The 27,595-nt window shown below is 40.9% G+C and overlaps 1 protein-coding gene across 4 annotated transcripts in view; it reads right to left on the reverse strand.

The window, feature by feature from the left end:
- ANXA2 (annexin A2) overlaps positions 1-27,382 on the reverse strand; it is a 33,353-nt gene extending 5,971 nt beyond the window's left edge. Inside the window, exons 1-7 of one of the 4 annotated variants that reach the window (XM_074155428.1) lie at positions 27,299-27,382; positions 26,776-26,855; positions 19,224-19,283; positions 14,893-14,992; positions 6,844-6,938; positions 3,611-3,724; positions 409-499 (exon numbers count right to left, since the gene is read on the reverse strand). In XM_074155428.1, coding sequence (XP_074011529.1) covers positions 409-499; positions 3,611-3,724; positions 6,844-6,938; positions 14,893-14,992; positions 19,224-19,271 — 448 coding nt within the window. In that variant the 5' untranslated portion in view covers positions 19,272-19,283; positions 26,776-26,855; positions 27,299-27,382. Of the gene's footprint in view, positions 1-408; positions 500-3,610; positions 3,725-6,843; positions 6,939-14,892; positions 14,993-19,223; positions 19,284-23,599; positions 23,886-23,991; positions 24,030-26,775; positions 26,962-27,298 lie in introns of those variants that run through there. The other 3 variants (XM_074155429.1, XM_074155430.1, XM_074155427.1) reach the window with 3 other exon arrangements.
- Positions 27,383-27,595: the final 213 nt, after the last annotated feature.

The raw sequence follows: 27,595 nt of genomic DNA on the forward strand, positions 1-27,595 counted from the left end.
TCTTTTCTGGCAGCTCTACCAAATAAGTGTACAAGCACACCTCATTAGATTTCAGATTCACCTACTTGTCACATAACTGATCCTAGAATCCATAATCTAACATGATTCATTCTGTCGCTATGCACAGAATGCCTCTTGCTTACAAAAAAAACCCAACCTGTTTAGACACAGCTTATACGAATAGTAAATTCTCTCCAATTTGTTTGCTACCAAGCAACAAGATGAAACTATATAAACGCACACAGATATCCAGGACACCAGTACAAAATAGCATCTTACCTCCAACTGCCAGAGAATCAAAGCAGATGTTGTGTAAGAGACTCTAATAATCAAATTCACACTGAGGGGAATTATCCAAATAACTAAGTGTAAAAACATACTGCATTGAAACTTTCAAAGTAAACTTACTTTCCCTGTAGACTCTGTTAATTTCACTAAGCTCCTGATTTGTTCGTGAGCAGATGATTTCAATAAGCGTGTCTTCATCAGTTCCCAGACCCTGCAACACATACATGATTCAGTTGGGTGCTAGAAATGAGCAGCCATGCTTGAATGGTTTAAAAAGATATTCTACAGACATCACCTTCTCCCACTCTAACAGTTTCACAACCATTCAGGGATATTTTTTGCCAACTGCACCTGAGAAACCCCAGATGGAATATTTTTAGTTGCCAAATACTACTCCAATAGCTTTGAGATCCTGTGGGTATTATGTCTGGGCAACGTGCATTTGCTGTGAGTGTCTGACACTCAGTGGCCTCCCCGCCAGCGTAACTGGATGAGGTCAACTTATCATGGTCCACATGTGATTGTTTTCTGTCCATTGGGAGCACAGGAAGAAAATCCAATTCTTAGCATGCAAATGGGCAGCAATCAACTTGTTCTTCCCTGCTTTTCTTCCCCACCTCCCTCCATATAACTCCTCCACTATAAATGCAAAGCCAAGGATGACACCATCATTAGTCTCGGCCTTGTCTCCGAGTCAACAAAGATTTAATTATGTTCTGAATTCCTAGATAATAACTAGACCCTCTTGAATTGTCCATTTTTTCCATGTACTTCATGATGCAAATACAGATGAAACATTACTATTAGCTATATTAAGAAAGAAAAATCTATTTAGTATGATAAACTATAAATACGCAGATTTTATATTTTTTGAACAAGCTGAATGAATTGAGAGGGCTTATATAATATTTCAAAGCCACTTTTGTGACTAAGGTCAATGAAGAATCACTACTTTGAACTAAGCTGCATTACTACTGTTTAAAATAATACAGGTATTTGCACTATAACAGAATTATAAATCACATCAAAATGTATCATCTACCAATTAAACCTTATAGTAACTCAGACACTCTAAATTAATGTGGCTTGACCAATGTGTTCTAAATCCTGTCAATTATTTTATATAGATAAACAGCCAATTTTAAAGACAAAATTAAAAAATTTAAAATTGTTAACAACATTGTAATATTCTTGTTCCCGGAGAAAGACAGGAAACTCTGCAGGACAGGCTCAGAACAGAAGACTAACTTGGGTCACCTGAAGATGCTCCCCTCCCCAGTAACCACTGGGGATGCCTGGGTTAGTAGCTGGTAAAGCAATCTGGCAGCAGACGCCTCAGTATTTTGAAAAGAAACTTTTTTAAAAAAAATAGACTTCACTGGCAATTTTTTTCATTCTGTTTTGTTTCCTACCTACCAAAGAACTCTGTTCATGCTAATCCCGTTAGCATCATCTCCCAGCATCACCAGCAGACAGAAAAAACACTCTTCTGCTTCCTGTTACCATGCTGTTTGTTATGCCCATCTGTAACAATGTCATTTGGTATGTGGCAAAAATGGGCATGGTTTGCATAGGGCTACCAAAGAAGTCTGCTGGGTAACATCTTGGGAAAACCTCTCAGTCTTACACATGTGGAAAATGGAGGAAATTATGTGGAAAACTACCCTCTTGGAAAAAGTGTCTCTACTGAAGAAAAAAAAAAAAAAAAAAAAAAAAGAGAGGACTAAAACCAAGCAATTTTATAAAAATGGCTCACAGCTAAGAGAATTAGGAAAGCTTTCCACTGAGTGGTTCTAATAGGTATCTGGGGAAGAAATGAAGGCTAACAAAATATAAGATTTTCTAAATACTTTTAAAGTGTTTTTTAAGAATGTGTACCAGAAAAATAATTAACTCTTCAATGATAACTTTGCTTTACCCAACTTTGATGCCCATGTCATAGCTTATTATGCTCTACGTATCTATCAAGTCAAACTTAAGCTCAGGCAAATTCAGAACATCAGATTAGGTGCTTGGGTGTTGGGAATAGCTATGGACAGAACAGAATGTTCTACATTTGTGGCTACTCTGAGGCAACAGCTTGGTCTTTGGGCTGTAAATACAGCATAATTGCTATATAAGTATATGGTCATCCTAAACATAAAATACCGGATGTAAGACATTTAAAAAAACCCAACAAACTCACAACAAAAAAACCAAACCCAAATTTATCTGATTTACAGTAAATTACAGATTAATAATAGGTAGATTTATTACCTATAGGTAGATAGGTACCTAAAAATTAGGTAGAGATAGCCTCTACCTAAACCAGAAGAGGGCAGCATCTGATTACTCAAAGAACGGATTTGGCCCATCATTAAAGAGTTACCATCTCTGTACTGGGTTGGCTTGTGGGGTTTGGGTTTTTTTTTTTGGGGGGGGGGGCGTAGTTTTGTTTGCTTCTCTGTTTTTTAACTCCTTTTTCATAGTCTGGAGAAATTAATTAATTGGGTTTTTTTTATCTTGTTATGAATTTCAACAGACATATTTTAATACTTGGGTTTTAATTACTAAAAAAACACACAACCAAAAAAACCTGACCGAGAACATTCAGAATTTAAGTGATGACTGTAAATACAAATTCCCAAACCTTAGTTTGCTTAGAAAGGTGAATGCAGTGGTATGAGGAGCTCTCAAAGTCTTGTTTCAGTGGCCTGCAGAGCGGATATTTCTAAACTAGCAATCTATTCCAGGCTTGCCTGTGATTGCAGGGGACTGAACACAGTGACTCCCTGCTGCGCTGTTTCTCCAAAGACTGGTTTTGATACCCCATCCTCTTCCTCCTTGTGTTCTACACAGAGGCAGGTCTGGTACAGGATGTTCTTTCAAGATCAGTGATATGACCCAGTAACTGGAAACTACTGTTTAAGCTTATAAATGCCAGCAGAGGATTTAATGGCTCCAGCTAACAGCTGCTCTCTTAATGTTGGTTTTGTTTTTTGTTTTTTTTACTATGAACCTATATATCATTTTTAAGAGCAGTCAGCAAGGCAGCAATCAGCCAGAGCAGCCTATCGGTTATTCCTGATTTGATGAAAATGATTTTTTTTCCTTAAAAAGAGGATTTAATTAACAGTTTAAAATCACATGGTTCCAGAATTTCTCTCATTTTAGATGCCTTGCAGCTGGATACTTAAACTGTAGTACTAAAAAAAAAAAAAAAAAAAAAGTGGACATGTTTGAAAACTGTTACCTTGGATATGAAGTCCATACTCATTCTTGAGACAACGACATCAGACTAAGTGATTAATTAAATTTAACTTAAATTTCAAAGCTCATTTACCTTCATGGCAGCTTTCAATTCAGAGGCATCATACTGTGCTGGTGTCTTCAGCAAGCCCAAGATCACCGCCTCCAAATGACCTGACAGAGCAGACTTCAGTGCTGCAGAAAGTTCCTGTAAAAAAGGAGGGATGATGGAAGAAAAAAATTAACACTCACTTTTGATCTCCAGAGAATTTAGCCTGTAGTACTTTAAGTCTCCAAGCCTGCAACAGTGTTTCTTACACAACTGACAAGGAAACAGAACATAAAGAGCTTTTCTTTTGTGAAAGCCTAAGAAAGAAATTAGGGCAAAGGAATTTTTTGTCATCCTTTGAAAATAAGAAATCCACTGGTGGCTGACAAAGTGCTGGGAAGCATGGTGCAGACGCATCTGAACAGCTCAGTTCCAGTCTTAAAGCACTGACACTTTGTTGGAGCTAATAAGCACAGATGGATCCGAGTTCGACTCCCTGCGGTCAGTGCTTCTCCATCATACTCCCACAGTTTTCCCAGTAGCACTATATTATTTGTTTTTTTCCTATTATCCCAGCCCTTTACCAGATGAGACATCAGAAAACTGACTGCACAGTTATTCCATTGTACAGGTCCAGTTCCCAAACATCTAGCTGAAGAGAAAAAAATCATCCTTGAGCACAGAAAAATTATCCCTGTCTTCAGGGAAATTATCAGAAGCATGTAGCCAAAGTCTCTATTGTTAATTGTAAGTCAGAGAGAAAGTAACAGTAACTTCACAGCATGCATGGAAATAAAGTAAGAGGTATGTCCTCTTTTATGGGTTTCATATGCAACTTGAATAATGCTATTATCAGCTTCATTTTAGTGTAGTTACAGGGTTGAAATCCCTCAGATCATGACTGGGATTCACACAGATCAATGTATTCCGTAAACTGAAATTAAGTCTGTAGCATTCAGAAGAGAACTGCTGCATTTGAATTGAAGACTAACAATTTGTGAACTTGAGGAGCTGGGGAGAAGGAGGTAGAGAAAGCGTCCTCAGCAAAATTGCAGAGAAGTTTGTACCAGAGCCATAAAGAGCCAAGGCACTTTGCTTGTTTCCAGAGTCACCCATTTAATCCAGGGCACTAATATATGCTAATACTGTATGCACTTACTGCATGGATTGACCAAGACAGTGAATGGGGACATCTAACTGCTTTAGTCTAAGAAACATTTTAGTACAGTAACTCAATTTTGGATGAAATGTTCCATCATTTATTCGTGTGAAAACAGATTCTTCAGACATTGGTTGAAACAGCAAAGATACTGCATATCTTTATAATAAGTTTTAGGACAATGCCATGAATTCCAATTAGCTGAGTGAAGTTTTTGTTATCTTTGCACTTTAGTGTGAATGCTGAAGAACATACAGATCACTACATGTAGGATTTACAAAAATAACAGCAACAAAACATCTCAAACTGAACCAAGCACCTGCCCTCATATTAGCTGGCTTCTGGAGAAATAAGGTCTTACCCCCCCTGCCAGGAAAGCAGGGTCTCCACTCCAGCACTCTCTGCCACGGCTGGGAGCGCTCCAAGAGAGAAACAGGAAGCAGATAACTGATGGACATCATTGATTTATAAATAGCAAAGAGAAAAGGTTTCACTAAGTGTTCCAAATGAGCATCTGGATATTAGCAGTCTATTTCAAAGTCAAATTATTTGTGGCAGTCAGGATTGACCAGACACACAGGAAGACACACATGCAGAACCCCCACTGTTCACCACTAACGCTGGCGATGGGGAAAGATTGCACAGACCAGACACTGTTCCTCAAGATTACCAATAGTTTCCATTAGACACAGCTCAGTTTAAAGGACTGAAAACAGAGGTAGGTCTGTGACTTTTTAAAATTATAATGATCTTATAAGAAACCCTGCAACATGAGCAGCCTAGTACAACATGACACATTGCCAAAGAAACCTGCACAACCTGTTCCCAAAGAAAATCATGAGATACTGTCCCTACAAGATATACCTTCAGGTCTTTTCATATCCCACTTCATCCTCTCTTGCCATTCACTTGTTTATTTCACTGAGTGCTTTCTACTGCAAATTTCTGTTGTTTCTACAGACTGTTTTATTCTTTGGCACTTGTTAAATGTGATAAATTCTGTTTGCTCTTGGGTGGCAGCAAGCAAAAAGGGTGAGAGATACATTTAGATGAAAAAAGTTGCAGGTTTTCTTGACTGTGCATTTTTGTGGTCATGCAAAACATTTAACAAAGCTTTAAGTGGCACTTTTCACTACTAGAGTCCACTTATATGCACGATTCTCCCAGTGCCCACAGGATGTGACCGCCAGGGTGCAGATGTGTGCACACATGCATGTGTCCAACCTGTGCGTGCTTCTGCATGTACCTGTATCAGCCATGCACAAAAGTTGGTGAATTTCCCAAATTTAACTCTAGATTTACATTTGGTTTCAGATGAGCATTCTGGGCTGCTACTGGAGGACTGCCATTTGGGGTCTGGCAAACCTGAAAGAGATACATTCATCATAATCCTTACTCTCTACAAGTTTCCTCTTTTTAGTGGGCATAAAACTTCAATTATGGTAAGATTCTCAAAACTTCAAAAGTCAAGAGAACAGCTCTTGCCTTCCAGATAGCAAGTCTCATTATGCAGAATTCTGCACACATTTTACAGATTTCTCTCCGTCAATAGATGAGTACCTAAGGTATTTCTGACAGGATAATATCTAGTGACAGTTCAACTCATTATACCACTTTGTTCCACATCTGCAGTGTCCATAGCACAACTGACTGCAGTCTTCTCTCACGAGCTAGCTTTGTGAACAGAAACAGAGTATTTTCCTTAGGCTGAGTTGTCTTAACAAACAAACAAAATCAATCTCCTAAACCATCTCCCTTTCATCTTTTCCTTCAAACTGAAGGAAATGGTTTTTCACTATTGTTTAGCATATTTCACAAGGGGATCCTGTTGCTGGCTGGCTGATATGTCACCCATTGTGATCTCTGAAGGTAATAGGAAACCACTATCTCCAACGGATTTCAGTCCCAGTTGTGCACACTCAACAAATTTGGAAGTCCCACCAGTCCTAAAGTGTGACAGCCTGGACAAAGTAGATGCATCTTTAATTTCAGTGAAAAGATAAATCAAATAATACTTATCTCTAGTTTACACCCAGTTAACCATGAAACACACAAGCCCTGAAAAATCTAACTGGCCACAAGAAAAATATTCAGTTGGTATTTCTTCATATTTCACTACCTTTTTGGTTCTCCTCTGATAGGCAAAAGCAATATCCTGCCTCTGCTCATTGCTGCGGTTTGTCAGGATGTTGATGATGGTGACCTCATCCACACCTACAAAGACATAAGACAAAGAGTTAAAGAAGCTTTCTTGCTGCTGTTCTCTTTGTATTCGTATGGTATTTGACACTCAAACATAGCACATGCTGTTGGGAGCACCGCTCAACAGCTCTCATTAGTTAGTATATGTCATGCCCTGGCCTTGGAGAAAGGGCAACCAATTACAGCCCAAGTTTTTGATGTGCCACAGATCTTTGTGTACACAGGCATGTGCACACCTCAATAAAGTCTAGTTTGTGACCAGCTCTGCTATTTCTGTTCTCTGCTTCACTTATGTGTCTGTGTACTTAAGTGTTCAGTCACTCAGTATTCTGCAAAAACTTGCTCAAGAACACAGGCTTTCAACTGACATGAACTTGTACTTACTAAAGCCTGCCTTGGCATTTCGGTAGAGTGTTTTCAATTAAAGATTCTTAGTAAAGTAGTTATATTTCCTACTTAACCCATAGTCACTTAACTATCACTCCAAACATAAAAATGGGAAAAAAACCCACTATATTTCATTCTCTCAGCAGCTCAGAGGCTCAAAAGACAGAAGCAGTTTTTGACAATGGAAGAACTACGTTTGTGCTGCTTTTTTTGAAATAATCACTCGAAGATCCATGCCGAGTTTTAACTAGCATGCCTAGAGGACTTGGATGCTTAAGCTCCCAACCTATCTTTTAAGTAAGTGAATTACGTATCAGCAAAGGTTTAGTTTTAAGTGAAGTTTTCCAAATCCATGCACTAAAATGCAACTGCAGGCTGAATGCAACGAGATCATTAAGATTTATTATAAGTTAAAAGCCAAAGCGAGCATCTCGGATTAGATACTCTGGCTAGAATCTAACGCACACTACATCTTTAGCTCCTGTAGGGGTCATCAGTGCAGGTCAATGCATACAGAGAAAAAGCTTTTATGGTGTACAGGAAGTGGGATTTCCAGATGTTATTTCCTAGATACAGCTACTTGCTACTCTATGCTCTTTCCAATGCAGGCAGCATCTTGTGACGTTTCCACTTGCTCCTGCCTACTGCCACTACCTTGCACTTCAGATTCCCTTTCGTTTCCCCCCCTTCACTTGCTGCTTTCAAACTGGATTGTCTTGAAGTCCCATTCTTCAGACTGGCACAGTTCTTCCTCTGATCACAATTCTCATCTGCAGCGTGGTCTTGGCAACTCAAAAGATATCCCAGAGCCCAGTTGGACTGGAGGCTCTTGAGCTTCTTGAGATGAACCTGGAGCATCTGACTGTATCCTGTGATAGGGTTCTAACCCAATGCAGACACAATTAGCACACCCTGCAAACATCCATGTCTCTCAAAGAGCTCGCTGCAAGGACAGCTACCTTTTGTTTATTCACTCAACAGAAGAAAGCCAAACAAGCTGTATTTATATTCCCATAACTAAGCATTAAAGTTATATTCAGTACTTGCTCTCTTGCTATGAAAGCTTATAGAAACTGCCCTTGCAAGAAGCCAGTCTCCATTACTCAAAGGAAAATGTTTAGAAATGCAAGACCCTCTGCCCCAAGGTAAAACAAAAAAATTGTTAGCAACAGATACAGAGCAGCTGGGGGGAGGGGAGGGAAGGGAGGAAAAAAAAAAAAAAAAAGAGTTGGAGAATAAATAAGAAAAACAGTGTGCCACACTTCCACACTGAACACATCTGAACAGAACTGAAAAGGTCAGCCTAAGGTATACTTAATTAAATGGTAGGTGGTTGAAATTTCCAAAGGCCTGGGTGAGGACACAGTAGTTTGCTCAAGTAAAATTTCATTTTGAATTTAATTTTCTTACTCTCTTTAAAATACCAAACACAATTATATTTTTGTAGGATAATTATAATCTTTTTATTAGAATGCTTTGTAAGAAGATGTAAGTGAAAGAATTTGAGTCCCCTTCCCAATTCTCTAATGCACATTTGTGTCTCTATCACTGAATTCAGCCCCTAGGTAAAATGTCTGGTTGTTTCATGTACGTTATTGGTTAACCAAAGCTGTCTGGACATGCCATTCAAACAGGTGGAAGTAATGTCCAGATAATAAAGTCTTCCAAACAGAAGAGCCAGCATAGCTTATAAATGGATGGAAGAGGAGCCAGCCAGTACAGCTCACATATCAAGCTAACCTACACCTATGCTGTGTAACTGCTTGTTCTGGACTATTTCCAGACTGACCAGATGAAGCTTAGAAGAGGCAAAACTATTTCTACATATTGCACGTCTAATACAGTGCATATTCTTCTGCAACAGAAAGATAATGTTTAACTAGTTCTTTTTTCTCGTGAGTTGCATGCCAGGTTTGGAAGCAAATAGGTGGCTCTAACCTAGATGACAGCACAAGCCCAGAGTTTCGACTCGGGTCTCTCCACTACTACAAGTATTATGAATAGCTTCTTTCACATTTGGACTCACATCAGTGTAAATGACAATTTTTGGATTAAAAGAAAGAAACAGAAAGCAAGAACTGGATCAGCAGCTACCAGCAGGACTCAGATCCCTGCCAGAATCCATCTACATTTATTTTCCTTATTGCCCAAAGCAACTTTACAGCAACTTGAAACAAAGGACTGCAACAGATATTATAAAATTAATCATATCAAGTGTGAATGTTGCGAAAGACATTTTAGCCCCTAGCTACAGAATCTAAAATGACTCAAATCCAAAATTCCTTTCTCCCTCTTCACCACATTTTTCATAATGAAATACTGTACTCGATAGTCCCATGTCCTTAGCTCACGCTGAGACAGACCTACATCAGTGCTCTGATTCACACAAGCTTGGCCTGCAAAAGTCAAAAGGCCCTGGAAAGCATCATATGTCTTAGTTATAAATTTTGGTTTGAAAATATGCTGACTGCACATTTCAGCCATGATCTACTCCTGCACATTTTGAAGTGTTCCCATTTTATAAAAAAAAACAAAACAAACCCCACAACAAAAAGCCAAACAAGTTTTCTCAGTGTGGAAACAGCCACAGACAGACAGACATTGGGCTTTTCAGCTGTTGCAGGACCTCAGCCCTAGCCAATGTCTTAAGCTTTTTAATAAATTCTAAATTTAAACCACTCTTGGAATTCAAAAGTGGCAAATCGTATTTTCAAGTTTTATCACAATTGTGATAGATTAGAAGCCCACAAATGACTTCATCCAAGTTTCTTATTCCTATGCTTTGTGGATGGAAATACGAAGTTAACTCATTGCTCTGGCATTTAATGGAAAATAAGTGCTTGTTCTTCACACTTGGGAATGGTGCTGCATGGCCAGGATGCTGACTCACATCTGCTGAGGTGGGGTGGAGCAGGAGAGCAGTTCATTTTTCTTTGCTGTTCACTAAAATCTCTGGAAGTTTCAGGATAATGAAACAAAAGTTTATTTCCAAATTTATTCTGGCTGGGCAGGTTTTATCAGCGCTTTTCTATCAATGGGCAACTGAAAATTAAACATTGTGGCTCACAATTTTTTTTTAAAACAAGAAAATTCCTTGCAGATGGAAATCTACTGGGGGGGGAGGGGAAGTAGACCTTTAAAAAAAAAAAAAACCAAAAAAACCCCCAAACTCCACAACCCTCTGATTAATAACAACTTTCCTTCTAAAAGAGGCAAATCTGTTGCATTGGTAAGACCACAGTGTTATGGCTCAATCAGCAAATCAGCAAAAAAAGAGGAAATTAACATGACCAAAACGATCAGTTAGAGTTTTTAATTTTTTGGTTTAAAAGATACTGTTCCATGGGCCAAACCACCAGCACTAGCATTGTCCTGCACAAAACAGACAATATGGACAGTCACTAACTTTCTAGGATAAGGTGAGACCAGAGCTAATATACTTTCATTTTGCAAGAGCTGGCATACATTCATGCAGCTCATTTACTAGAAGTCTGTTCTCCTAAATTTCATTTTCAAAGACACCATGGACAGAATATCAGAAGATATTTCTGTCCTAACAGCATCTAAGTACTACAGAGATAATCAGTCTACACAAATGAATGAAATGGGATTGCAGGCCTCAAATTATTAGTGGGAGATGTATGTGATTAGCACTTGTGAGACCTCAGCACCATTGTGTACCTGGTAACAACATGGTCCTGGGAGTATTTGACTGAGCTCATGATCTGCAGTGTCTTATTTTCCTTGCATAAAACTCTGATCCCACTGGAGTCAAAAGGTAAATTTTAGATAAAATAAGACCATGATTTCAGCTCTGCTATTTATCTTAGTAAGATTTCAACAGACCCAAACCGTGTTGCAATGAGATATTTCTTTACTGATACTATTAATATTCTGAATATGTGACTGATGCAGCTCGGTGGATTTCAGACACTATCCTCCCCCTCCCAGCACGCCAGCAGTTTTCCTCTAAACTTTTGCTTCCCACCATCAAAGATTGTGTTAAAAGGTATGGGCATGTTGGATACACTGTTGTCATGAATTCAGACTTACACAAGACCCCTGTTATGGTTTACACCTCATCATTGTTTTACCAATTTCTGGATATAATGAATTTATTATAGATGTATGTTCTAAGCACTTTCCTACAACAAACCTGTGTTTGAATTGTGCCAGTGATGGAATAAAAAAAAGTATACCATGGGACCTCAGTAAAAGGTTGTGGTTTAGGTTACAAGTAATTAATCTGACAATAAAATTATTTAACAAAGTATTTGAGACACACAAAGTCACAATGCTAGGGAGTAACTCTGAAACAGAAAAGAGACACTTCGGCAGTCTCCTTTCCTACAAAGAATTAAAGGCAGACTAACATATGCTCTGTTTAGTACTCTTCTAGTTAGTTTCTTCTATTGAGGCTCATATATTTGGGCAAATCTACACAGGCCACAATGGAACATTATACAGAAATTAAAAAGCCTCTTGCCCTATACAGTAAAAAGCCAACATTTATAAAGGACATGCTCCGGCACTAGGTTAATTCACTACAGAAAAACTAAATGGCCTAAAAATGAAACTAGCACAGAAATGACAATTAAAAAAGGACAAAGACAGAACTATAACAAGGTATTTCCATTATGCAACCCCTACATGGAACTATTGCTAACTAGAGACTGGTTTCATACCATCTAGAGCCATTTTTGCACATCTCCCTTTCTGGGCTGTTGGATAAATATAAAACCCCTGTATTTAATTCAACTCCACTCAAACCCCAAAGGGCTGGGCAATATATCTGTGCAGTATAGTTTTTCCAGATAGATCTAAGCCCCAGTAAACAGTATTTCCCACAGATCTCACAATAGATAAATAGATGGCTAACCACTGAGGAATTAATCTGAAGAGTGTGAATGAATGCTGGACTATTTAGATATTATTTAGAGCAGAACAGTCAGACACTCTGCCCCAGATCTCTGCCCTAAAACAAATACATGGCTGTTGTTTGGCCAGTAAAATAAGTTTTACCCATTTTACACACACAGTCACCAATACAGAGAGCCATGATTCTGATTCAGGGAGTTTGCATTATTGGGACACAGCTGGATAATTAATTAGATAGTAACTTTTCAAAACTGGCCTGTCCTGACCACAAATACTGTACTTGCATATTGTTTATATAAAAATGCAGAAGATATACCCAAATTCGGTATACCCATACCAAAATGATTTTTCCCAAAGATAAGGCTCCATAGGATATAACTTCCATAGTACTGCTATAAAGGATACAATTTGAAAGGCTACTTCGATGATTGTGAAATACAGGCCCATTAGAGCATGTACAGACCTAGATTTTTGAAACAAAGAAAAGGCATGGGTTTCAGATACCAGCAGTCCTTTATCCTGTATAAAGCCCCCAAAATACCTGGGTCTTATGTCCATGTTTTTTGAAACTGACCACCTCAACTACCAAAAGAGCTTCTGAATGTATTTACAAGTCATTTACTCCTTACAACTCTGTGGTAACTTACATTGCTTATTTCTACCTTCTGCATAAAATTGCTAGAGAAATTTCCTTTTTCCTAGGAAAAAGGTAGCTGCTGTGGGTATGTACTGTTTGTTCATTATGAGTGTTATATTTTTAGCTCAAAAATTATGAAGATATCTCCCAGAAATATTTTAAAATGTTTTCTTGAAGAATTATGCTGTGTAGCCATTTACATTGCTGTTCATAGAAAACTAATTCTTGTCTGGATGATTCAGAAGTTTCATTTGGAAAAAAAAAATATTTATATTTTCAAGAGTTTATATTTTAGCTAATTTTCTGAATTAGCAGATGAAAATATCCTGTAAGCAAGCATTTGAAGTGCAAGGAAACAGTAACTGGAAGAAGGGTCCTAACACTCTCGTTCTTTATTTCCCCAGGAATACTTGCTTTGAGAGAGTTTTTATGGTGGAAGATTGAGTATTAAAATCAAAGAGATTCTCCAATTTAAAGCCTCCTTCCTCAAAAATCTCCTAGATAACAAGATAATAAGCAGAGATAAGCTCAGTCCTACAAACATGCAGGTCCATGAATAAGTTTCTCTATTATTTGTTCAAAGGGTTGGGAATCATCTCTCTGGTTTTAAGATACACGGAAACATTTCGTTAAACTCAGCAAACTGCTTATCTTTACCGGAAGAAAGGGAAAAAATGACAGGAGGTTGAGTTACCTGACCGGAAGAGCTTTTGTACTGCCTAGGATATTGCAATTTCCTTTTGCATTAATTAACAGCTTGAGTGTTAAAATGTGTAAATTTGTACCCATCCTGAAAGTCTGACAGTGTATTTGACACGTTTAGATTTGCCCTATAATCAGTCGTAAAAATTTTTAAGTCTAGACAAAACTCCCGACAAACACAATGGCATTTACTGCTCTCTTGCAAGAGGATTTTTTTTTTTAAATTAAAAAAACCCCAAACATTAAATGAATTGAACCTACTTTACTGAGCAGACAAGGGATTTCTCCAGTTAAATTAAGAAATCTTGCGAAAGGAAGCCTCATGCTTATTAGGGAGGGACAATATTTTACATTTTATAGCAAGTCAAACATGTGCTTTGCTGGCACTGATAGAAGACTGCATTTCTTTCCGATGAGAAACTGGTTGGATTTTAAATTTCTCCCTCTCCTGACGTGTAGGCAAAGACTTGGCAGTTCCAGCTACGCCCAGCTGTTGCTTCTAGGGCCTCGAAGAAGTCTGGAAAGCGTGACACACCCTTTCTTTGTTACAGAGCAGGACAAGGAGAGAGGATCACTGCCCTGGGAATACCACCAAGATATTACTCTAGAGCTGTAGCTTACACTCCCTGTGCTCCTGATTGTTTCAGTGTACCAGGCTTTTCCACACAGCTGCATCTCTCCCCTGCTCCATCACAGTCTCCCGCCAGTCAGTGGAAGTGGTGGATCCTGGCACCGATATAAGGAGATGGAAACCTACCTGAGAGGCTGAATCAGAGAAACAGGACTCTCATTTTTGCCCTGCTCCTGAAATACTGTAACATCATTTCAGAAACTAGATTCTGTTGTTTCTGGGACTTACTTTGACACCAAATTAATAGAAGATACATGAGCATTTAGTTCAAAACCCTGGAGAAAAATGTTCAAACCATCCCTATTCATCTGTCTGAAGAGCTGAAAGGAAGAAGAAATGTCCTATCCAATAATCCAGTAGAAATCCATGATTCAGAGCTTGGTCCCAAATCACTGCCACAGAAGTTGACCCTTCATTTTCAGTGGCAGAAAGTAGTAGAATTTGAAGTACTGATGAGTCAAGAGAAAAAAAGTAGACATCTTCAGTGATAACCTTACCAACTCTTGGCTACGGACTTCAAAAGCATATTCAAAGCAAGCATTTACAGAGTTCAAAATCTACCTCTGTCAAGTTTTCAATAGCGAGGTCCGAGAAATCCAACACCTCCTAAAACAGATATTCTAGACTAAGGATATTAAAACGTTGGTCTTCACACATGGTACCTTTTTTTACTTTGTATACCAGCATTCTATCTTACAAGCAGCATCAAAGCCACAGCCCCTGTTCCTCACCTTTGGTCTTGATGGCTGTTTCCAGGGCTGCAGCATCCCGTTCAGCATCAAAATTTGAGTAGGCCTTAACTGTGGCATATGCGCTTGGTGGGAGAGAATGCTAGAAGAAAAAGAACCCCAAAGTTAAATCATGTAATCCTGTCCTTGCTGCTGTTAATAAAACACATGCCTCTTGGTTAACTAGTATTTAGCCAAATTTTTTAATACGGTAACTACCATTGGGTATCTGTGAAAATGGAATTCTGCTAAGATCCACCGAACTCTGCTCTCCTGATGTGTGTCATCCAGAAATCCACTCACAGCCATACTTAGTATAACAAAGAATATATACAAATAGATATTATATATTACTGCAGCAAAAACCTAACACATTCCAAGTTTACCCACTAAACTTCAGTCTTCTAAAATCTGGAGTTTTCTGACTAGATCTGAAGGAAATTGACAACAGAAAGCTAATTCAAAGAAAGCTTAAGTATCTGCCATGACAGTCGAAAGTATTTTAGATTTGAAGCCAATACTTTACTTTGGATTACAAACTACAATTAAAACAAAAAGTGGAGAGAGCTGGAGATGAACAGCGAGTATGTCAGAACAAGTTTTGTGCCCTTTCTCATGGACTTTAAAGGTAACACACACACAAAAAAAAAAAAAATGTTTTTAAGCCTATAGCTCTAGAAAGAAGTTGTTACCGTCTCGTTTTGAAACTCTTTGCCTGCAGATACTTGGTTTAAGCAGCACAAGGCTAACAAAACCAAATGACGTTCCAAATTACCTCTGCAAAGAATAAGAGGACTTGCAGGTAAGCTCACTTAGTAAACAGCTGCAACATTTTAGAAGTTACCAGATTTTATCAGCTGTTTATTATTGTCCTCTCCTGAGGATTACAGCTTCAAACAGGAGGTCACCAGAATAGAAAATTCAACTCTTCTCAGTTGCTTCAGTGTAAGCCAACAGTTTAGCTTGTATCACCTCCCATGGGCAGGGTAAGCTAAACCACAGATTTTCATATAAATTCCTGAGAAATATTCACAAACCCACTCTGCTGAGTTCAGTTTAGAGACCTAAATCTCTGGTAGAAAGGCAAAGTGACTGACACCTGAAATTGCCATAGCTGTTTCCTAAGTGAAGGAACAACTCAGCTTTCTTGGTAAAGATCCCCAGAAACTTTTATTTCAGTCCCTAACTCCAACAGAAACCCGGGTTCATAAACAGGACTAAGCTATCTTAGTGTTACTGGAGGATCTTTTTACATGCAAATTGTTAAAAGAAGGACAAGCTGTTAACTAAAAAATTCCATGGTTTTTTACTACATTTGACTCTATCCTGTAGAGGTCACACTGTCCCGAACAGATTCCTCTGGCAGCAACCACTGTGCCTTCTTGAGACAGTCTGTGTTATGCTGTAGAGATAGGAAGTCAAAAAAGCACTGATAAACTGAACCATTCTTTCTTTTGTCTCTTACCATTAGTTCAATCTAGCAAAGTGGCCCCAGTCTGGCCCACAGCCCACACCACAAAACACAGCCTTTCCTGTTAGCAGATCAAATTGCTAATAGAAACAGTAAATTGAGATGTGCAATGCAGCCTCAGACTATTCTCTGTGCCTGAAAGATTCCTAAACTGAAGCCCATTAGTATACACAATCACATGGCACTTATGTAATTAACCAGCACCACTGGATAACCTGAAGCAAGTCACACTTGCTTGAGTTTAGAGTAGGGAACCACTCCTTCCACCCAGCTCCAAGTATTTTCCGAGACATTTGAGCAGAGTATTTTACTGTAAGATGATATCATATACTGAGAAAATACATAGCATATTTGTGATGTGGGAGCCATCTTTTCCTCTGCCCTTCCACCCAATGCATCCAACAAGATGGATTCAGATCCCCTGACGCTGGTCAAAAGACCCAGGAAGCACCACGTACATATGTATACCCAGGAAAGACAGAAACCTGCTGGCTACTCAACCAGTAAATGACCATCTTCAAATTCAGCATCCATAAAGACTACGCTTTACTCTTTCAGGTGACTGTCTTGAGTACTTCCATGAAGTAGACACAGGTCTTACCAGGGTGATTATTCTGCCTATGAGAAACAGCCATTTGAATTCCAGACTATATGGTCTCAAATTACTCTGGTACACTATTGTCCCACAGTACTGGTACCGTATGTTCTCAGACAGGAGACTTTTTCCAACTGACATTCCGTTTAGTGCAATACAAAAGTTTCCAGGATGTGGCAGTAAAAGTCCAGCTAGTGTGTAACTGCACAAGCAGTCCAGGCCACACTAAAGCAGAGAAAGACTTTTTTTTTTTTCCTCCCCACATATCTAGCATGCTTGAGAGGCCCTCCAACTGGTTTACTTCCTCCAAGTTTGACAAATTCAATCCTATTGGGAAGATCAGGACATGAGGGAGAAGCATATATCACTAACAGGAAAGCTGAAAAGGCTTGATTTCTTCTTAAAAAAAACCCAACAAAAACCAGGACCCTTTCAAGATATCTACATCTCAGCATTCCCTGTCTTCAAGAAAATCATTAGTCGTGTTTGAAAACTGAGTAACTTGACATCATCCGGCAAGTAACCTATGAAGTCTTGACTAAAATACAGGCTTCCAATTCTCAGTGCAACGATGGAGTACACGATGAAGCTTAACAGCATGTTACAGAATCTTTCTATACTTTTGTCCTGGTCTGGCCCAAACCACGACAACTTTCTTATGGATAGATGCAGACTGCAAGTATAGATTAACTTGAGCTCTACTCCCTCCTCTTCCTTAAAGGAAGGAGAAGATAATACCAGGCTGAAGCAAGCAGGCCAGTTTCTTTGTCTTGAAACAAACCAATTGCTATAACACTGATGCAGAACGCACCAATTCCTTATTTCACAAGACAGGACTTGGGTTCAGCTGTGACCATGCTGTGGTTCATGTGACCATGCTTGGGTTCAGCTGTGACCATACCCTCAAGGTTAAACCTTTTTTTTGGGGGGGAAAAATGGATGGTTGAAGTACTGTGTTTACTGTGTAACTTGCTGAGTCATTGCTTCGGGAAACTGGACAAGTCTTTTATGTGAAGTAGCTACTCAATAATTCTGGATTCCAATTTAGGATCTACAGAACAAACCAGCTGCCTGGTATTTCTTACACTCTATGGCAGAATTTCTGATGAAAATGCTGGCATGGAACAGTATTCAAATTTGACTTTTGCAACTACTCACAAACATCATGGAAGAAACGTTTCTGCCCTTGAGAACAGATTGCTCAAATATTATTCCAAAAGTAATTCTCCGTTGAAACAAATACGGCCAAGAAATCTGAAGAGTTGACTGCTTTTGCAGCACAAAATCAGCTTTGCTACTTACCTAAAGTGCACGAGCCAGTTCTTTGCAATAGCTCTTCACAAAGATCATATGGTATAATTTATTTCGCAACAAGTAACAAAAATAGGCAAAACGTTTGCTTGTAGTGAGCTCAGATCTGGAGTTACCAGCTACAAAATTTAAAAGTATAGCAAGTTTGTAAGCAATGTGGTGAAATAATGCATGGATAGGATTCACTTCCTCTTCAGTGACAATCACAGAACCACAAATTCCCGGCATGAGATCCTGACTCCACACTGGTAACTCTACCATCTAATGTTGCAACGTAAGAAATCAAAGAGTGTGGCTTTCCAGTATTTTAATAAAACTATCAAGAAAGTGTAGATGTGGTGGAAAATACACAACCAAACCCAAGATTCTTTACGCTTTTCAAAACAGAAAATGTGAAAATAAGTTTGAGAAAATAAGGTTTTTCAAGAGGTAGCTTGGTTTTGGTGACAACTATTACAGGAATATGATCCCAAATATTTTAATTCCCAGTAAGTAGTGTTCTTCATTTTTAATTAAAACAAAAAACGGGAAAGAGAAAAGAAAACTTGGAAGGTATCAGCAAAACCAAACACATTCCCATCTTCTCTTATCATCCTTACTTCTCTTGTTCCTTTGGAAGAAAAGGGACCACTGATGTGAAACAGCCATTCAGTGTGTCCTGTGATCTTTCATACGGCCCAGCACATGAACGCTGCCCGTACTGCTGGCCAGTTCAAACTGTCATTAAATCTAGTCACCTCATGTAATTGTCCTACGGTTCACAGCTGCTTTGTGGCTGAGAACTGATCATTGCTGACTAGGTTTTTAGTCAGCTTACTTAAATGTAAGTTTAAGTAGAAGAAATGTGTGTAATCTTGTAAACTGTACAGCTCAGTACAATTGTTGGTAGAGAGTCCTGTAAAAAGTAAGATGTGGCATTTAAGTAAAACAAACTTTTCTTGTTTAGATAATACTTACATCTCCTTCAAGGCTGAGCTTGCTTAGAATTTCATGGACAGTAGACATCTTGAAAGAATGCTGGAGGAAGAGAAAAAAAACCAACAACAAAACAAGATGACTTAGATATATTTACAATTACATCGGCATGTTATATAGCCCTGAAACACTGCAGCACTGAAAGTGACAGTTCAATGAATCTGCTAATCCCCAGCAAAAAACCAGATTTAAGAGGAGTTTCCAAGCCACACCACCATTAACACTGCAACAGTAAGAGGTCTTCATTCTATTGTACAATAAAAATTTGCATTTAGTCCTTAAAAATAACATTTCTTCTGCATTTTAAATACTTAAACCTAGGAACTGGAGAATCTGTACCTTAGAAACAGTATCAACTAAGCCCTACAACTCAGTACCAGAAAAATTGTGCAGAAACATTAGAGCCTGGTCCAGCTCAAAGCCAAAAAGCAGCAACAAGCAGTAGCATTTAAATCAGACACTCAGTTCCTCAAGTACTCATGGAATACATTGACACTACTTATATTCACGCAGACATAAAATCATAATGCTGTTCAATCTTTAATCCTGGATGCAGACCATAAATGCCTCTAATAGAATATAGATTTGTAGCGGCTCCCCAGTTATAAGAATCACAGAACAAGCTACAAGTACCAGTTAGTAACATGATCGTCTCTCTTAAAGGACTCTCTTAAAATGACAGCTCCAAAAGTAAGAGCCATTGAGGCAAGACATTCAATATCATTGCTCTGTTGCTAGAACCTGCATAACATCTTGCTAACATATATAAAGAAAAACAGGGAAAAACCCAACCCTGAGACAGATTATACACATTGCAGTAATGAGCACTGATGTGATATGCTTATGTTACAACACCCCGCCTTTTTTTCAACTCTGGTTTCTGGTCAGGGAAGTTTGCCAAGAGCTGTGTAACTGTTTTACTGGAAGGGTCTCTCAACTAAGGAGGAATTTTTTTTCCAAAGGCTGTAAGCCAGAGGCAATATTTGAGAGGCTTGATGGATTCCCACAACTCTGCTCTCAAATTCCTCTACTGAAAGGACGAACATTGCCACTCACATTACCTTCTAGTCATCCAGGTTGGCACCTGCAAAAAACATTACTTTGCCTGTTGAAATTAAAGCTTGTTTCTCAGGAATTCTACAATCAAGCTGTAGAGATAGCATTATCAAACAAGGAAAAGAGTTGGCTTGATGAGAGGTAGGAAAGAAAGGAAAGCAACACCTTAAGACCAGCGACATTCCACTATGAGCCTGGAACCAAAACTGCACTATTTTCAGCCTCACTGGGTGCCATTCACTTCCACGCTGTCACTGGTTCCCCCAGTCCAGCTCCCAGATACAATGCCCTTCGAGCCAACTCCCAGCTATTGTGCAAGACAGTCCCGGATACGTCCTTTCTACAGGTTTTCAGATTCTTTTTTTTTATCCTCCATCAGTCAGCCCCGATACCATCGGAAGAGTTTCTCAGGCAAGCAGTATTAGCTGCCCAGGCAAATTTCCCAGACAGGCCGAACTCCTCTCCACTCAGTGATCAATCTGAAGCCAAGAGCTCAAAGAACCAGCAAGAGGTATGAGGTAGTTTCTTAATAACAGAGATCTGGTTAAAACTCTAGAAAAACTGTTTATTTTTTGTTTTAGCTCCTGCAAACGTCCTGTACATCAAGAAAAAAGAGGTAATCCTTACTTTTAGCATATATAGCAAGAGTTACGAGAATAAAATGCAGAAACACAATTACATGGCTTTTGTAGTGTAACTGCTGTAATCACAACTTTCTCTGCTCAAAATACAGAAAGAAAACCTTTCATCTTCTGAAGCAACCCAGGTATAAGTAACAAAAGCAACTTTACTTCAAGGAAAAATTAAGATCCCAGGGGAGGAAAAATAAGACAGAGAATGAAAGTCAGTCATGCATCAACTTACTTGCAAATAAATCTTTTAAGAGCAAAAATCCAACCCAGCCCTTTAAAGACAGGCTACAGAAGTTGTAATAAGCTGCTACCTGCTATTGGCACCCGTAATAACCATGCTGGTTAGAGAGGGACGATATATTACCGAGTTATGAAATTCTTAATGTTTACTCTCAATAAAATGAAGCACCTAACAATAAGACCTTTGTACTCTGACAGCACTACAACCAATACCAAGTCCTTAAGTCTTGCTTGTCACAAAGAACTGAAAAACACCAGTGAAAGCTGAAGCAAAGCAATTGCAGTGTAATCTTTCATAAAACAATAACTGAACAGCTTTTTTCAACACTCCTGTTTCTAAATCAATTAACAACCACATTGAATCAGGCTTGTTGGAACAAAAAAACTTGAACAGAATCCAGGAACAGAACTAACACACCCTCTCATAGAGCTGGAGCTGGGAGGTTCGTATCATCAGCACACAACAATGCTATAGCAACAGACCGCCCATCAGCAGCAAGCTGACAAAAGAAAAAAAAAAATGGGAGTTTTTGCAAGAATCTTTGCAGAGAAAGATCTTTACTCAGAGAACAAACACATATCTTGTCACACCCTGCTTTGTAAGGCACTCATATTTGAGAACAGACTCCCACTGTTCTCTGATGGAGTGATTTTATCTGATGTAGTTTTGACAAGTAATGGGTGAGTTTGAACATGTAAATAGAAAATACTTGCACTAACCTGTTCTTCCTTCCACTGGAAAAGAATCAGCTTCTACCTTCCAGCTGTAAACTAACACTTCAACACCTTAAGGCAAGTCTCTACAACCAGTTCTCCTCCTAAATCCACATTACATAATCCTGAATCATAATGTTAGTCTACTAAAAGAGATAGCACCTGTTCTGACCTCAACCCCCACAGTAACCACTGGTTTGAAAATCTGTTATTATATTGGGTCTAGTCTATATTCAGTACCTTACCCTGTAACTGCTTGGTGACAGAAAAGTGTGCATCTAAAAGCAGCCCCATATCTCTATTCCCAGGGGCAGCTCATGTACATTACAGAGAAAAATCCTATGTAATCCATGGAAAAAAAGCATCAGGTATGCACAAACAACTACATTGCTCAATAAGCAGAGTTAGCATTTTAAGAAACACCTATTATACTCCTGTAGACAGAGATTGAGCAAAGGGTGTTCCCAGACATCTGAGCCAAGGAAATGGCATCCCCGGAATGAGAGAATGGAAACTCTTTCACTTGGAGCACATTTGTAGCAGGTCGCCAAAAACTAGGGCAAGGCCTGGCAACAGAGGAGATGAGGGAGCGAAGAAGATCCACAACATCTGCTGTAAATGAAATAAGGACTCAAAATCATTCATTTATATACAGTACTAACCACAAGTACAAATGAGCCGGGCTTTATCTCCCCACATCACCCGATAAGGTTTAGCAAATCATTTAAAGCCGCTACTTGGAAAAAAAATTAGCTTTAAAGAAAAGGATTTCAAAACCCATTAAACCATGCTACCACAAATATACTTTAAGGGTTCTCTTCCACAGACACTGCTAATAACCCAGGAGATTTTCCATTCCAGGAACATATTATACAAAATTATTTCTTCGAATTCAAATTATTCTCACTTCTAAGCTGTCACAGGAATTTTATTTTTTTTTTTTTTAAAATCAAGGCAAACCATTCCATACATGAGCTAGTGGAAACTATGCTCACTAGGACTGCTGATCACAACTAGCTCCACCAACAGAAGGCATGCATAGGGATGGATCACTCAAGGACACTGAGGTTCCAAAAGATTCTTTCACTCTTGACCTAAATGTTGGGGTCTGCACATCTCTGTGCAGATACAGCATTTGAATATGAAATAAGAAAAACTAACATTAAACAGAATTAAAGCTGCCACGCATAAGCACACAACTCGCTTCTGCATGACTATCCTGAAGTCATTTCACTTCTCTTCCAGTTAAAAATACATGGCAACGTTCCTTTGCCCTACCTCCCCTCCTCACTCGAGGAGGAGGAAGTGGTGTCCAAGCTGACTCACAATCCAAAAAGGCAGCAGCAAGAGCTCAGCAACTCTGCTCATGGCTGGAGCAGGGTGGGAGAGCCGTGCCCAAGCCTGGCTCTGCCAGCAAGGAACGGCACAGGGCTCCCTGACTCGCCGCGGGCGAGGAAAGCCAAGGCAAACCTCGGGCAAGCACTGCCTGCCCGCAGCGCTCCCTGCACAAGGGCTTCTCTTCTGCCCGTGCCAGCGCCTGCATCTGCAGCGGCGCCCGCGGCCACGCCCTGGGGAGCCGGGAAGGGGCCGCAGCCCCCGGCCGAGGGCTCCGCCGCGCCGGCGGGAGTCACGGCAGCCTCGCCGCCGCTGAGCGAGCACCGGGGATGAAAAGTGAACGTACGGTATCATCGTTAACCCAGCTCAGCCCCTGTGTACCTTAACGAGGAGAAGGAAAGAGTATTTGGGGAAGTTTGACGAAGTTTGCGACCGGTTCCCTGCTCCCGAGCGCCGCCGCCACACCCAGTGCCGGTGCGGGGCGCACGAAGCTCTCCGGGGGCGGCCTCGCCCCTGGAGCCGCCGCTCCAACGCCAACCGGGCACAGGAAAGTAACGGGCGGGTAACGCCGAAGGAAGCGGAGAAAGGCGCGGGGCGCAGGAGGGCGGCGGCCGCACCCTACCACCGCCCCGCTCCGCGGCCGCGCAGCGCCCGCCCCACGCCCCCCGGGGAAGTGGCTACCGCGGCCTGACGCCCACCCGCCCCCGCGAGGCTGCCGCCTTCCCCCGCTTCCCTCCGCGCTGGCGGGGCCGGGGCGCCCGTCGAGGGCTCACCTGGCCGGGGCAGGGCGCCTCTAGCGATGTCTCTGGCAGCGGCTGGGAGCGGCGGCGGCCCGGGCGGGGTTTTGTAGGGCCAGGCGGGCCCTCCCCGCCCCGGCTCCCCCCCGGCCCGCCGCTGACTCACCCGGCCGCGCCCGCCTCCCGCAGCAGGAAGGGGAGAGGGACGGGGTGGGCACGGGTAGGGCAGGAGCGGCCTCTCCCTCCGCGTCCGTGTCCCGCAGGGGCCCGTCCCCGGGGGGCCCTGGGGTGCAGGGGTCCGGGCTCAGCCCTCCTCCCTCAGCCCCACTCTCCGCGAAGCGCCGCGGAAGCTGCTCGGTTGCCGCCCGCCTCTCGGATGCGAGGAAAGCGGCCCCCGCGGCGCTGCCCCGGCCCCCCCGGCGAACACGGCCCCTGTAGCCCTACCCCGAGACCCTCTGTGTTACGGGGACAGCAGGTTGTCGTTGCAGCCTGTGCTTTGGGTTGCCTAAAGCCGTACGGCTGTGATGGTGCTGGGGCTCTCGAGCAGGGCACAGCAGCTCATTCCCAGGCACTCCGGGACGCGGACAGGACGCGCCGCACCCCGAACGCCGCCAAGCTGGGCAGGCGCTGGCACCGAGACAGAGCTGCACCCTCCTGCTCCGGGCTCACGCACGGCGAAACGAGCTCCCTACGGCTTGCAGCTATAGCCAAGCCTGCTTCCCACCAACAGCGCTCCGTTATCAGCGCTCAGAGTTCAGCGTGCAAATCCCGGAGTATCTCAGCTGTGAGAAGTCTAAATGACGTCTGCCATGAGCCATAAATGCTAGAAGACCGAGGCACTAGAAGAGCTGTGCTCTGAGGCCCGCTGAATCACGCTCAGATAACCCCAACAGGCATACCACACCCAGACGGAGGGGGGGAATCAAAGCTTCTGCCAGGCTGGCTAGTGAAAAATAAATGATTGAAGCTCATATGTTACACAGGTAACAAAAGCAAGAAACAGCTAAAAATATTTGCAAAAGAAGATCTTCAGTTGATCACTTTAGCTTACTGTTTCACCACAACAGCGTGGCTGATTTACTGGTGACCAATCTCAAATACTCAGAAAAAAAGCAAGCACTCCCCAGTTCCCAACAGATGCAGTTATTCCTGTGATTTACACCTGAATACCTTTAGGTAGTCCTTTCAAGAGTATGTTGTCACAGAGTGGTTTTGATTCTGCGAAGAGATATTTGCTTCTGGTATAAGGTTTTTTGTAGGCATAGACAGAGATGTCTTCTGGCAGACAAAGGGTAAAAAAGTCTTAGGCTTGGCCAGGTGCATAAAAACAGTGGTGGTAAAAGCAGCCAAGCACAAAAGAGACACAAGAACATGGGCTGAGAGACATAGTAATTGCTGGGATGAAACAAGATCAGAGATACAAAAAGGGAGAAATATTAAGAAATACTACACGACTTCGAACAACAGGAGGCAACAGAGTGGATGGGTGAACCGGTCATTGCAGAAGGTGAAAATAATGTTAATAGCCCTTTTCTGAATAAACAGAAGTGACATGAAGGAGACAGCCACAGGAAAAGGCATATCGTGGAACAGCATTTTGTCAGAGAAGAACATCAGTGCCAGTATTGCATTAGTTCGACACATTAGCGTTCTTTTTGGCAAGGCCACTGGGGTTATTTCTCTGTGCATTAATGAACCTGTCTTTAAAAATTAATTCCTGGATATCCCACTTCCACCAGTGTCTGTTATTAACAGTTAAAGAGATAATTCCCCCCTGCTTTTCAGGTTTCTTAGAAAAAAAATCACTGGCGACTTGAGAAGGTGATTCACAGATCAAAAATATCTACAGTCCTAGAAGTAACAGTACTGCAGCCTTTAAATAGGGCTAAGCAGCTCAGCAGAAGCCAGGTAGCCAATTTGCCTCCTAATGGATGCACAGTCCCTCAGGGATAGGTTTTTTTACCCCCATCTCTTGTCAAACATTCTTAAAGCAAAAGCAAAAAAGCATAACCACAACGCCCTCAGCTGAAAGAAGTCTTTTCACAGATGTAATGTACTGCCAACATGCAACATATATGTTGCTTTTGTGTATAAAATCTGAGTCACATAATAATGAATTAATTCAGAGATGAACTCATTCATTCTCTTAACTGAAGGTCCATTTACATTTCAGTCCTCTACTGCAGCCTGTTGCAATGACACTACTATTCCCATCTCCTTGGAAAATTGTTCTCTTTTTAATAACTTAATACTTCTTAAAATTTGAAGTAGCTCATATACCACCATTAATTTTGGTTAACTAGATCTTCGCATGAAGTCTGCAAAAGCTTTGATATCAAGCAAACTATTATCATTATAGCCACATTAATTGCAGCATAAAATGATTTTCCATCAATTCCAACAGCTTCAGAAAGGGAAGAGATGTTGTCTCTAACATCCAACTTAATCATCAATTATTCAATCTCAGAATCACACATTCACCTCAGTTTAAAACAGACAGCAGCCTCTCTGAACTTACACAAGCTTCAGGGACTGTTGAAGTGATTTCAAAAGAAAAAAAGACTGACAATAGGGAAAAAAAAGAGCAACCATATTCAGAGTCATGAAGATATGAACATTAAATTCAAACATATTACGAATTCCCTCAATTGCTCTCCGCTTATGTAGGTCAACTGACATCAAAGGCACTTGTACCAGCTGGGGAATCTAAGTCGTATGAACAGCAGAAAACACATTAACACTTTTGGCAGAACAACCAACCACCCCCCAGTACCAAGGCCTGGTGATCCTGCCCATAGAAATATGATATATTCTTCATACCTTTTAGAAAAAACTCTGCAAAACCAGTGAAGTGAAGAAGGCAGCAGTCAGACTGTGCAAATAGGAAAGACTTCTGTTATCTGCCAAACAGGGAAAGGAAATTAATTCAATGGGAGAACAGCAGCCAAGTGCCTGAATCACTTCTTAAAATGAGACATAAGCTTCTAAGTCACATGGTTTATTTCTGAGGAGTTACCCAAAGCCTAGAGGGTTTGTACAGCACCTATCACAAGGGGTTCTGGTCCATGACCACTGTTCCTGAGCACTACATTAAAGTAACTACTGCCAGCATTAGGCTGGATAAAATGCTGGGACAATGACTGCACTTACCACAAGCCCAGTGTCTCTCTGTGCCTGCCTTACGTATGATTTACTGGAAGAAACACGCTGCAGCAAGCCTCCAAGTAAGTGCCAAGAACGGTTTTCGATTTGTTTTCACATTACTTAGTCCCCACACCCCCTTAAAATATCTGCATAGAGGGTCATATTCCAAATAACCAGCTACTACTTCAGCTGCAATTACCTATTTGTGATCTCCGGCTTCCTGCACGCTGACCACAGAAATCAGAGAGAGCACTTTTGTTGACTGGAGCTCCCCAGAGTCCTGTGGGTGGGAAAACAAATGTAGTTGTGCTAACTTCTCATTCTTCCCTTCTGATAGCTCACTGTGACTGTGGTTTATCCCATACTTTATGTACATGCTCTCAGACTCAGTGACATTACCATTGCTAACTCTCCCATTGTTTTGTTACCACTTAATATTTGACACTAATTCTATCTTTTTTCCCCCCTCCCTCTTTCAATTCAGTATACCATTGTC

Source organism: Numenius arquata, chromosome 11 (genome assembly GCF_964106895.1).
Source record: "Numenius arquata chromosome 11, bNumArq3.hap1.1, whole genome shotgun sequence".
In the NCBI taxonomy this organism is placed as follows: domain Eukaryota; kingdom Metazoa; phylum Chordata; class Aves; order Charadriiformes; family Scolopacidae; genus Numenius; species Numenius arquata.